At 36.1% G+C, this 12,282-nt stretch overlaps 1 protein-coding gene across 1 annotated transcript in view; it reads left to right on the top strand.

Moving 5' to 3' along the window:
• The window catches only part of LOC139144136 (disco-interacting protein 2 homolog C-like), a 72,509-nt gene that overhangs the window by 41,093 nt on the left and 19,134 nt on the right, over positions 1 to 12,282 (top strand). Inside the window, exons 4-11 of the mRNA XM_070714801.1 lie at positions 5,489 to 5,611; positions 8,544 to 8,849; positions 9,382 to 9,516; positions 10,041 to 10,154; positions 10,529 to 10,608; positions 10,886 to 11,009; positions 11,479 to 11,570; positions 12,011 to 12,121. Of these exons, the coding sequence (XP_070570902.1) occupies positions 5,489 to 5,611; positions 8,544 to 8,849; positions 9,382 to 9,516; positions 10,041 to 10,154; positions 10,529 to 10,608; positions 10,886 to 11,009; positions 11,479 to 11,570; positions 12,011 to 12,121 (1,085 nt within the window). The remainder of the gene's footprint in view (positions 1 to 5,488; positions 5,612 to 8,543; positions 8,850 to 9,381; positions 9,517 to 10,040; positions 10,155 to 10,528; positions 10,609 to 10,885; positions 11,010 to 11,478; positions 11,571 to 12,010; positions 12,122 to 12,282) is intronic.

Below are 12,282 nucleotides of genomic sequence, written 5' to 3'. Positions count from 1 at the left end.
TTCCTTGAATTTCTTTCTTAATCAAGTTTCATATTATCATCAAGTTCCTCTTGAGCCTTGTAACTTTATTAAAACTGTTTCACTTCTTTTGTCCTGCTTCTCAAAATATACACTTCTCAAGTCATGTTGAAGTACCCAGTATTTGGCTTGTCAACACAGCCTGTGCATATGAGAAATGAATTCTCACAATTCATAATTAATTAATGAGTCTGGACAGCAATTCAGTTTTCAAGGCTAACAAAACATGTTACACTTGTAAAATGCTCTGTTGCCAAGCAACACTCATGGTGTCTACACATGTAGTAAGGAGCAAGCAACTGAAATGGTCATGTGGAATAGAAATCTTAAAAAATGCTCCAAAGAGTAAGTTACGAGCCTTAACCCTTTGAGCGCCAAAGTCAATTTTTGTCACCTTTAGAAAATATGCTCCAGTAAATTTTTTTCAGATTTTTGTCAAAATTTTGATAACAAACTGTAACCAATGAAATCTGATGTCCATTTAGTCCAAAATTATCAGAAAATAACAGAAAAATTCATAAAAAGTGGTAAAAATGTTCCACTAAAATTTTGGTGGGAACATTTACTGCACTTAAAGGGTTGAAGGGCTGTAGTACACGCACTATAAAAGCTCGCCAAACTGTACATCATTTACATGTACACTACTGTCAAATTACCATTACCTTCAGCTAAGTCTTATCAAAATATTAAGTATCTTCTGAAAAGGAACTTATTTACCACAGCCATGTATGGATATAGATTTGTACAATTCATTATAATCAAAATGTTTGTTATATAAATTTATTTTGTTATTTTGTCAAAGTAATTTCCTTCTAGCTCACTAAGAACAATCAAAAAAGTCCATAAACATAGAAGAGGAAGTTGATATATTATCGTTTAAGTTGATGTAAAGTCAGTAATATTCCTATTACCATAATGAGCTGCATGTTTCATTAGGTTAAATGTAACCACATTGTGGCTCAAAGCCAAATTTCTGGGGGATTTGAAACTTTGATTAAATATTGAGCACAACCAGTAAATTTGTATTTATTGATGATGTTATTCATCAACAAACTGGGGGTTAGTGTTGACACATGCATGTGCCATAGTCTGGTCACCTCTCCTAATAACGCAGTACTACATGTACATGTACCCCTGGTACTCAGTAATAATACCCACATTGTAGTTTTAACTAATGCATTCTCTGATTGGTTATACATGTATCTTGTGATAATGCCATCTATCTATCATTGGTATCAACCATTCAGAATTACCAACACATGCTGTCTTGATACTGTTTACCTGATTACATATAGATACAGTCATACTATAGTGCATGTGCTAAGGAATAGGAGACTGTTCATAGTAAGCACATGATATTGTCTGAGACACTGGATCACCTCCAAGGTAAAAGAGCACATGTAAAATGTAGAATGTCAAGCATACTGTGCACTAACTGTTCAGTGTTTTCAAGAATAATGAATGAATTGTGCAAGTATAGATTGCATATTCATGACTCTTGCCAGAAATGTGTTCTTATAATAACTTCTTATAAATAAATGAAAAACTTACTAAATAAATAAATACTTAATTTGAACATTCATGCATCAGAGAATTTTGGAAGCACAGTGATTAGGGTACTAGACTCACTGTTAGAGGATAATGAATTTGAGATTCCAGCACGGTGTTGTGCCCTTGAGCAATGCACTTGGGTGGTGGGTTATGGGTACATGTACCTCATCCTGTAATTAGGTTCGTCCGTTGGATGATGGATAAATAAAATTAAAAAAAAATAATTGACTCAATGACAAATACAATCTTTCAACACCTCGTCTAAGCAAATAATTCAGTCTCTTATCTTGAAGGATATACATCCATGTATGTGTGATGTATTGATAAACACTACTTGATTGAGTTTGAAAATAGCTAATTTCTGACATCTTGTCAAACAGAATCCAGTCAGGGCTACCAGTACCGTACCTGTGACTACCGCAATGCTTATAAAACTGTCCCTTCATATATCAATCTTGTCCTTTGTCAAGCATTCAACCTTTGGCACACTGATTCCTTTGTAACTTGCTGGACATTTTTAGGATACTAGCTCAATAATGCATGTATTATTACTACATGTAGCATTATAATGATGTCACTATTTTTGGACTCAGAGAAAACCAATGTAAATACCCACAATGCAATGGAAATTGCATATTTATTTCATTTGGCTTAACCATTATGAGCATACAGACTCCTATCTTATCAGCAATTGTACACACACTTATGAATGCTGCTAAACAATTATTTTGTATCTAAATTCACTACTTTTGATGAAATAACATTAGCAGGGACTAACCTTACCATTTGCTAGTTGACAGTTCTTTGCTAATGCATAAACAATTATCAGTACAACTTGCAAAAAAGCTGGATAAATAAGCTTTAATTAGGAAATAGATTTCTCATCATTCTGTCCTCCTTCAAGACATTGGAGTGAGTACCCTGCTATTTTGACCCCTCTGACTTGAAGTTAGCCAGACCAAGTCAGCAGAAAGGAAATTTGTGTCACCATCATATGGTAATAAGCCACATCCTTCCCGTGACATTTTCAACTAAAACCTTCTCACTGACTTTGAAAAGGAAATACAGCCCTGCATCCCAAAGGAAGGTGAAGTTTTAATGATACATTTGGCAAGGACCCAAAGCAGTGAGCTGAACGTTTTTGAGGTCACCGGCAAGGGAAGTTCCCCATAGCGTAAAAAGTACATCTACCTTTACCAACCCAAGACCTACATTAACTTTTCATCCTTCTGTACATTTCAAATATTTGATTTACAGTTATAGAATAGTAATCTATGAATGGTGAACTACCGTTGCTGACCCTAGCATTTGCTGATAACTGACCTTAGTGAGACCTTGGTCAGTGTTCTGTCATTTTACATGTCCCTCATGGCTTCCTCAGCAGATCAAATAACCAGAATGATGTAATATGCTTCCTCAAGTGATGATCAAAGAAAGATTTACTTGAATTTTGACGTCAGTGTATGCATTTACATGTAGTGAAGTCAAATCCCATGGTGTTTACATCAAAGAGTGAAATTTCTACCCTGTGTGCTGTCAGTCAGTCATTTAAAGCTCCATTAAGCTGAACCTTTTATTTCTATTTTCTCTGATTTCTTTTTGTAAATACAGTTTCTTGTTTAACGCCCAAAATCATGCAGACTTATCTAGTGTTTTAATTGTCAACACAGTGTAATATCATTGTTCTTGTGGGCAAGTGAATTCTAGTTCGGACTAGAATTTATGTGTCAACAATAATATACCGGTAGTGTACATTGTGTTATTGTTATTTTGGCAAGGTTAATATATTTTATGTATTTCCGCAAACTTTAAAGTGAAGAATAAAATATTTTTGTTTATGAAATAAAATAATGAAAATGTTATCAATAGTTACAGCTATTTTCCTTGTGTTGACAATTACACACTGTAAAAGTGTAACTCAGTCGACAGTTATTGTTTCAATCTTAATATAAATCCTGTCATCATATCATATGTATAAAAGATTGTATAATACATACATATTTTAAAACATATGGGTCAAAATAAGTCTAACTCAACCAAATTATCAAAGCAGCACACACATATTCAATGGGATCTGCTAAATTGAATCCTAGTGAAAAGGTTCAATAACAATATGTGTACATCAATAATTCTGTTGTTATACTGACAAATTGATTACCAAATGTCAAAGTAGTTCAATAAAATTTCCCAGAAACTTCATAATTTCACAGTACATATAGTTTTAGTGTAGTAGTGTGCATACAGTACATGTCTGCTAGGTGATAACGTATTCAATAAGAGTCCAGGGCAATACCTTTATTTGATTTTGATAATTGTGGAACAAAATAATATTGGGTTTTCCAGTAAACATACTACTACTGATATGTTTTAACTAATCTTAGCAAGAAAAACAATAAATCAAATAAATTAAAATTCAACAATAATATTGTTTGGTGAACAGGTACATTGTATATACTGTACAATTTATGTGTATTCTATGTACACTGACAGCTGTAGACTTGACATTCAGTATTCTGTGACAAAACAACAAGAAAAATGATCAAAGATAACAGATCCGTTCCCCTATTTGATCACAAGTTGGATTTCAAAAACACTAAAAGGTTTCATCGCAACTAGAAATATTAGCACACAAAATAAGCATAACGCAGTGTGCATAAAACACACAATATCTTGGCACATTGCCCTCATCACTGTCAGCTGATATTAAAGTATTACCAAAGGTCATAAGGTCAGAAAGCTTTATTCTTTGATGTATGCACCATAATGCTTTGATTGTTGTGTGATTTCAAACTCTGTTACTGGAGTCATATATTTTACACTGACAATTATTTTAATTACTTATTGTAAAACCTTTTATTGGTCTGTAAATTAGCTTCAATCCATACAAGATGTGTTTGTCCTGAAATGACCTTTTGAATATATTGTTTTATAAACAGTCGTAGCACCGAAAGTATAGCTCTATAATATCATCATATTGCAAACTACAATAGCTGGTATATCATAGATAAAATAGTCTGAAATTAGAAAGGTTTTCAGGATTATCTTGAAGTACCCAGATATCAGAGAAGAATTTTCTGTTTTTTCAGTCCTGGAAAATCGTACTATACAGGGGATATCACAAGAAATACGATCATGCTAGGTTCAGTTGCGTCGTATGTCAAGACAGTTGATACCAGTTACGTTGTATGTCAAGACAGTCAATACAAGTCAAAAACATAAAAATTTGATATCATTGTGAAGAATTATTTTTGCCAGTTTCCTGGAACAGACTGCTAGTATATGTTGATTTTCTGCAAAAGATCTGATGCAGTCTGTATTTCTGCCGTTTCCCCTCCTAGCAAAGTGATTCCATACACCAGTTGGTCTGTAAGTGTTCAAGTATTTGAAAATGGTGTAATTTCATTCATGTGTCATATGCTGCCATGCTGAGATCAGCTTATGAATAGTTTCATGGCCTCAGGGTTTCATAACCAATACTAACATCCTGCTCCATTGAAAAGTATTACATGTACCGGTACTGTTGCCTTGACGCTCATCTTGAAGAAAACAACATTGCGCAAAAGAAAAAGCTACAGTACTTCAAGTTCTACCCTGTGTAACAAATTAGTTCCTTAATCTTTGCTTTGAACTTATATTCAAGTCAAATCAAAGTGCATTATGAAATGAGTTGAGTTGTTGTGGTACCATGCTGGTGTACGTGTATACATGTATAGTTTTGTATATATGTGTCATCCACCTCACACAATGTGGTTTAACCCCATTGCTTACCCTCTGATGGTTGAGTCCATTCATCAAGAAAAGGGGATGTCATGGTTGTATGATGCAAGGAAGGTGAACAACACAAAACCCGGTAAAGCAAGGGTGTATTGTGCATATGTGTAATTGTGATTCTAACTTTTATAACCTGTGTTTGTAACAGATGTCCGAGAGGAGGCTGTTAGAGAGGCTTTGGCCAGACAGAAACAGATGCAGCATGCAGTGCCTATGCCGTCTAAAAGAACATCACTAATGGCAAACACTACAGCTATGGAGACACCGCCAGGTAGATAATATCAATGTATGCTTCCAAATCAACACAACTGAGTCAAAACAACACCTGAATCACAGCATTAGTGGGCAGTGTCTAAAACCTGGACTGGATTCTGGACTGTTTTTCGCAATTGGAATGTTGTTTTCAGTCCCTGAGTCCAACCCATGAGTCAAGTTGGCAGTATTGCTGTCCAGGTTTCAGACACTACCCTCCAATGATTAGTCGTCTGGCAGTGGGTGTACTGTTTCATCCCTCACCACAATGGTTTGGTCCCATCTTAATGTTTTCTATTGTAAAGTTGGACCTCTCCACAGGGAAATGGGGTGATAGTGTTAAATTTGGTTGTTCCCTACAAAGAATTTCTGAACACCTTGTAGAGGAACACAGCCAATGATGTCACTCACTGAAGCCACAACACAATGTAATTCAGGTTGTTTTACTCAGATATTAGTCATGCACCAGTAGCCAAACTAAACACAAGCATTGTATTACTTTTGGTTTTGTTTTCATACCCAGCTGATACTAACTGATACAACAACTTTATATTTATTTTGATTGTATTTGCATGTGATTTTGTTATGGGCTGCCAGTGCCAAGTTCATTAACCTTTCAAGACATGAGTCCTATGGCCAAATTTATCAACACCAGGTCTTCTTGGTGCATCTGTCGGTATTATGGTAATCTTGATAAGCCTTCTGTCTCATTTCCCACACACAGTTATCTTTCATGGCTTTGAACAATAGAGCTGGACCAAGGCACAGATGTAATCAGATATAGCTACAGTAATGCCAAACTCAACCATTTACCCTAATGCGCTGTACTTAGATCTGACAAAAAGCATTGAAATCTAGGTACTGACCATTGAACCCTAGGTTTTGTCCAACAATTTGGTCATGAAAAGGTTAAACACCTCTTATGTCTATTGTCTGTGTTCCTTTTAGAAATCGCAATACACAGTGTTGAATATGTACAGATTGTTCAGTGAGATAATGCCGCTATTTGCCTTTGTCGATACAATGATTCAACAGTAACAATGTCATTTTCAGTTCCCTTTCAGTGGAACATAAAACAACTATATCAGCAAAGACACATTTCATGAAAACAAAACAAACTAATTTACACTTACGGTAACCAGTTCAAAGTCTGAAAATCTTAGTCACATGTATACTTATTCCAAAATGTGCAAACACAAATGATTTACAGAAAAACTGCAAACACAAGACAACAGAGTAGAAACCAAGACAGATGTATGGACCTCTGGTCTTAAAAGCAAGCAGTGAAGTCAGGCGTTGTTTCAATTTGTGTAACAAATCTAGAGTGCAATAGGTTTATTCTGAGATATTTCTTTTTACACACATCATTGCATTTTATTTCTACGGCTCTGAAGTCCGATGTTATGAGCAATGCATCTGTCATGTTGATCTGCTGATGCATGTGAAATATTGAAAAGCCATGTATCTGCTGTGCAGAGATACAGTCATAAAATATGAGATGTGTATCATATTTAACTTCAAGATTTTTGGAGGCAAAACTGCATTGCTTTGATTGTGTTATACTTGAGCAGTTCAGCTTGGCTTACACAGGAGAGTTAACTTCCTTGAAGCAAATTGCCTTCCTTGACACCACATCCAAGATGTGATGACTTACTTGATCCGTAATCCATCATCATTCCCCAGGCTGTGGATATTCATGTAAGGTGGAAAGAGAGAGTTCAAATATTGAGATTACATTTTTGACTAAGCAGTTCTGGTTTTCCCTTTAAACAGCTTAATTCCCTGCAATAGTCCAATGTACAATGAGTAAAAATTATCAGAGCTCTTCACTGAAAGACAGAATTAAAAGATTATCCTAGAGCTCCACTCCGCTTTCTTCAGTGCTGACAAAATTTTAATGTTCTTTCCCGAATAGCATTACGGTTGCCCATAGTTACCATTGATCTGTAATTTCTGCGACCTCTTGAGAAATGCTGGAAAGGTCACCCATTGATTCACAGTTCTGTTCCTGAAGTGTCTCTTGATCATTGAGTGTTACTTAACTCAGACCAGAATGCCATTCTAGCATGTCAATAAGGTTGTCCTGTCTCTCAGACCTTGGAAATCTCCACTTCTAATTTATTTTATTTTACTCAGCTTTTAGAGGGGTTGAAAGATGATCATATATAGATCATATCTGTACATTTTGATTGAAGTAAATGCTTGGAGGTTTCACTGTGTGTGTGTGTGTGTGGAATTTAGGTATAAACCATGATAACGGAAACAAAATGCTAAGTACTCATGTAACTCTATCAAACATCAAGGCATCGTTGAACGTCTGAAAATGAGAGTTTTACCGTAGTTTGATATTTGTGTTTTGCAATGAAGGCTGAAAGAGCATACCGGTAGTTTGAAAAACTGGTAAAAGCTCAATTACAAGTGTTGCTTGAAAATCTAAGGTATCTTTGCCTTCCAGGCAGTTCTGGATGGTGTGCAGTTTTGTCACAATTCTTGTGTCATGTAGTACGGTTCTGTACTGTGAGAAAGGAGCAAGTCGAAACATGAAACTCTGTCACACATCTTAGCATGTTTTGCTTTCGTAAAACTGTTTCAATATCAGTTTTATGACAATGTGAAAATACCTGAGTAGGTACCAATGCCATTGAACAGTGAGCAATTTTTGGAAGAGCGCCCTCTATTGGTTGAAATGAAGACAGTTTCAGTAAATATATGATGATCTTAGTGAAGAATGTACATTAGTACAACACACACACATAGTTCATAGTGCCCAAGAAAGGTTGATGTACCAGTGGTGGTTAGTGCTAAATGTTCATGGCAATTCATTCCAAATATAAAAATAACATACCTATCATCATTACATGAAAATTGTCATACAGGTACTTGTATGGTTGTCAGTATCATCTCAGTGTCAAGTTCATGTCCATAACATGTCTGAGTCACTTGTCTTGCAGATTCATCATCAGATGAGGATGACAGCCAATCCAGCGGGCACCCAGCCGGTGGATCCCAACCATTCCTGGAATATTCCCCTTCCCTAGCCAGCAACCAGAGCAGCTCATCCAGTTCCAGTCTTGGTGGAGCTGCCTCTGCCGGTCCCTCTCCAAGTCATGTCCCCAGACACCCCTCACACCAGTCCCCCAAGGACAGTCGGAGACCCCATCCCAATGGCGCCCCCACAGGTGTTTATGTCCTGCCACCTAGAACAACTACTAATAGTCTAGCTGAGGTGGCCAATTCATCTGCACCAAGCCCTAGTCGTAAGTGGACATTTCTATGTCATATGTTCCTCTATATCACTGACAAATATTATTGATATTTGAAATGTATGCCGTTAGGTGTATCTTGGCTATCAGTCTTTGTCAGTTAAACATTAATTACTACAAACAAACATTACATATGTCTTTCACTGGTTTCACTCTGAATGTCTGTGTTCCCATCACTAAATCTTCTAAATTGATAAAAACAAAGGCAGTCATGTGTTGTTATACTCAACATAGCAAGTATCAGCCATTATTGTAATATTAAGAGGAGATTAACAGTAGAACTGCCTTTAGAGACAGGTGACAGCTTGTAAGTTATAGTAACAACACCCAGCATTGCTTAACATTGATGGTTAAGAAAACTGCCAATTCTTTTCATGACGTGAAAGAAAAGATTACAGTAGTCTAGATGCAATATATGAAACTATTCTGCCTTTTCATTTTGAAGAGTATTTTTAAAAGTTTGTGTTGAAATGATCTGTGTTGGTGATTAGTTAGATAATTACACATTGGTGTCTTGACATTACAGGACAAATGCATGAACCCCAGCACCCACCTCCAGATGTGACAACCAATACTGGTGGACGTGCTAATGATAGACCACAGCCACATATACCCAGTGTTAGGAACAGGCTGCAAGTTGGTGATGACCAGGGAGATGCACGTAAGTTTCAAAATATTGATGTATCTGCACAGTCATTATATGAACCCTTCCTCCCCTAAGTCACTGCATATGGGTCGACCCACCCCACTACAAACAATAGGGACGTACCAAAGTTGGGTCAGGGGAACAGGAACTTGAAAGTCCAGACACAAACTTTGATATGTAAAACTTAAATGTATATGCTGGAAAGTCACCTTCAATTCTGCAGTGGCATATATAATAAATTCTTAGCATCAGAAGATTTTGTATATCCACAGCAGTCTAGCTTTGTTTCACAAAAGTATACCTATTTCTTTCCCAATTTAATATTCTACCATAAATGCAAAAAAAATTAGAAATCTCAATAATTATGTGTAGAGAGAAAACATTACATTTCATCTGTTACTATATAAAAGTTTTATGGGACTTTTTCACGTTTCACGGCTACTTCTGTATTCACAAAAAATTCGCATGATGTTACGTTCAAAATGAAACCTTGGAAAAACTGTGAATGCATAAAAACTAATGGTTTGTACTAATTAAAGCTACAACCAATAGCAAAGTGTCTGCCAAGATCCAGCAATTATTGAATACGCTGAAGAGACCCAAGAGAAAACCTCTTAAAGAATTCTTTGTTGATGAAGATGAAGAACTTGAAAGTAAGTCTTCAGTGTGTTTTACTCTTCAACAGTAAAATTTCATGCAAACAGAACAGAGCAGCCAGCATCTCTGATTTTCCTCTGCAGTGTTCTTTCTGAATAGAGCTATGTACATGAAACGAAGGACGCCCTCTATAGGCAAGACATGAAATTCTTTATAGAAAAACTCAGTATGTTGTGATGTTTTAATACCATACTTATGTTTGATGAATCTGAAGAGGCAGTATTTGTTGAAATTTTTAAAGAACATTAGAAAATCATATATGATCTTGGTATGCCCAGCTTGCATTAAAGTTGTTTTTTTCTGCAACACAATCAGCAGTGAAAAGAAACTTGTACACTTAAAGTGAACTAAATATTTTCTTGTATTTCAGTAAAAGCCAACCAGATTGACCCCAATGCTCCTAGACCAGAAGGTAACACAATAACACCAGCTGTTGGTGAACAGTTATCTGTAAGTACTACTGCTTTCTGAGATTTCATATTCTTTATCATGGTTTTCCTAACGTGAAACTTCTTTTAATTTGTCTTTATGTCGCACATTGTTTTGCTGTCACTTGGAAGGACTTTAAAAAATACGAAAGTTGGCAATTCCTATCCTAGTAATGTAGCATTTATATGTCAAAAATTGAAGAGGCATGACAATATTTCAATAGACATAAATTTGTCATGTGTTTCAAATGTATACAGTAATTAATACTCAATGTCTTTCATTTATTTGTCACTTTCAGATCCCGTCTGGTTTACCCAGGAATCTGGAAGCATCAGTTCAGAGGTACGGCTCAGCAACGTACAAGGCCCCAGCAGTGACGTCACTGGATAGCAATGGAAAACCAACATTTACATTAACTTATGGTAAGACAGAATTGATTCCATATATGTAGTTGATTCACAGTAGCACTCAGAGTATGAGTTCAGTGACATTATTTTGTATGTGCTGCAAAGTATGTAAGCTATGTGTCCATGTGTGTCTTCTTTTTACCTGTTAATCTCTGCATCGAACTGTTGTGAGTTCTGAGAGGGTATCAAACTATGCATTGCGTCAGAGTGTACGTGGTATGTATGTGGGGAAAATCGGCATAATATATCTGAGTAAATTCCCTCTTGACAAACATTAATTATTAAAAAAATCTGCAGTAGTATCACAGTCACTCGGTTTTAAAGGAATGGATTTGTGAGTTGAACAAACTATAGTTTACAAATATTTTTGTACTAGAAGATTGGTTTGTGTAGCTTTTGCTATTGACACAATTGCTGTTCAGTTGAACATAGCAAAGCTATCAACAGATTATTGAACAGTTTCACTGATTTAATGTTTTCACAGGCAAATTACTCAGCAGAACTCAGAAGATAGCGTTTTCATTGTTGCATAGAATAGGCAACAAAGGAGAAGCCAGTGTTAAACCTGGTGATAGGGTGAGTCTCTCTACATGTACCTGTTTAGTTTATCTTAGGTTGACTCAATGTCATAATGTAGTTTTCTGTCACAGTACATCCTCCCATTGATTGCCATATTATGATATAGTGACATTTCATCAGCAGTGTATCAAAGTAGCCAACTTCACAATTGAAATCATTCTTGTGCAGGATTGTAATGTTTTCACCGACAGATACTTGATTTAATATTCCAATGGAAATGAAAGTTTCAGCATACTCTTACTAACAAAGAAAGGAATCAATATTTCTTCTGAAAATGGATTTTGTAATTTGTTAGCCAGGTAAATATCCAAATTATCTGATAGGCTTTCTGCTGAGCAGATACATGCCTTATTACTAATTATAAGTCTTTGGTGTGTGACTCTTTCTCTTACGTATTTGTTTTCTTCATGTTAACTGTTATTGTGTTTTTGTTGCAGGTTGCCCTTGTATTTCCAAATTCAGATCCCATAGGTTTTATCTGTGCATTCTATGGCTGTCTGACAGCAGGGGTTGTACCTGTACCCATTGAAGTACCTGTTTCCAGAAAGGTAAGACCAACAGATGCGCTGATATTGAGTAGGGTTGTTATGGCTGTCTGACAGCAGGGGTTGTACCTGTACCCATTGAAGTACCTGTTTCTAGAAAGGTAAGACCAGCAGATGCACTGATATTGAGTAGGGTTGTTATGGCTGTCTGACAGCAGGGGTTG

The sequence above is a fragment of the Ptychodera flava genome, chromosome 11, assembly GCF_041260155.1.
Source record: "Ptychodera flava strain L36383 chromosome 11, AS_Pfla_20210202, whole genome shotgun sequence".
Classification (NCBI taxonomy): Eukaryota; Metazoa; Hemichordata; class Enteropneusta; family Ptychoderidae; genus Ptychodera; species Ptychodera flava.
The sequence above is the reverse complement of the archived record's forward strand: the minus strand, read 5'-3'. Positions and strand labels throughout refer to the sequence as shown.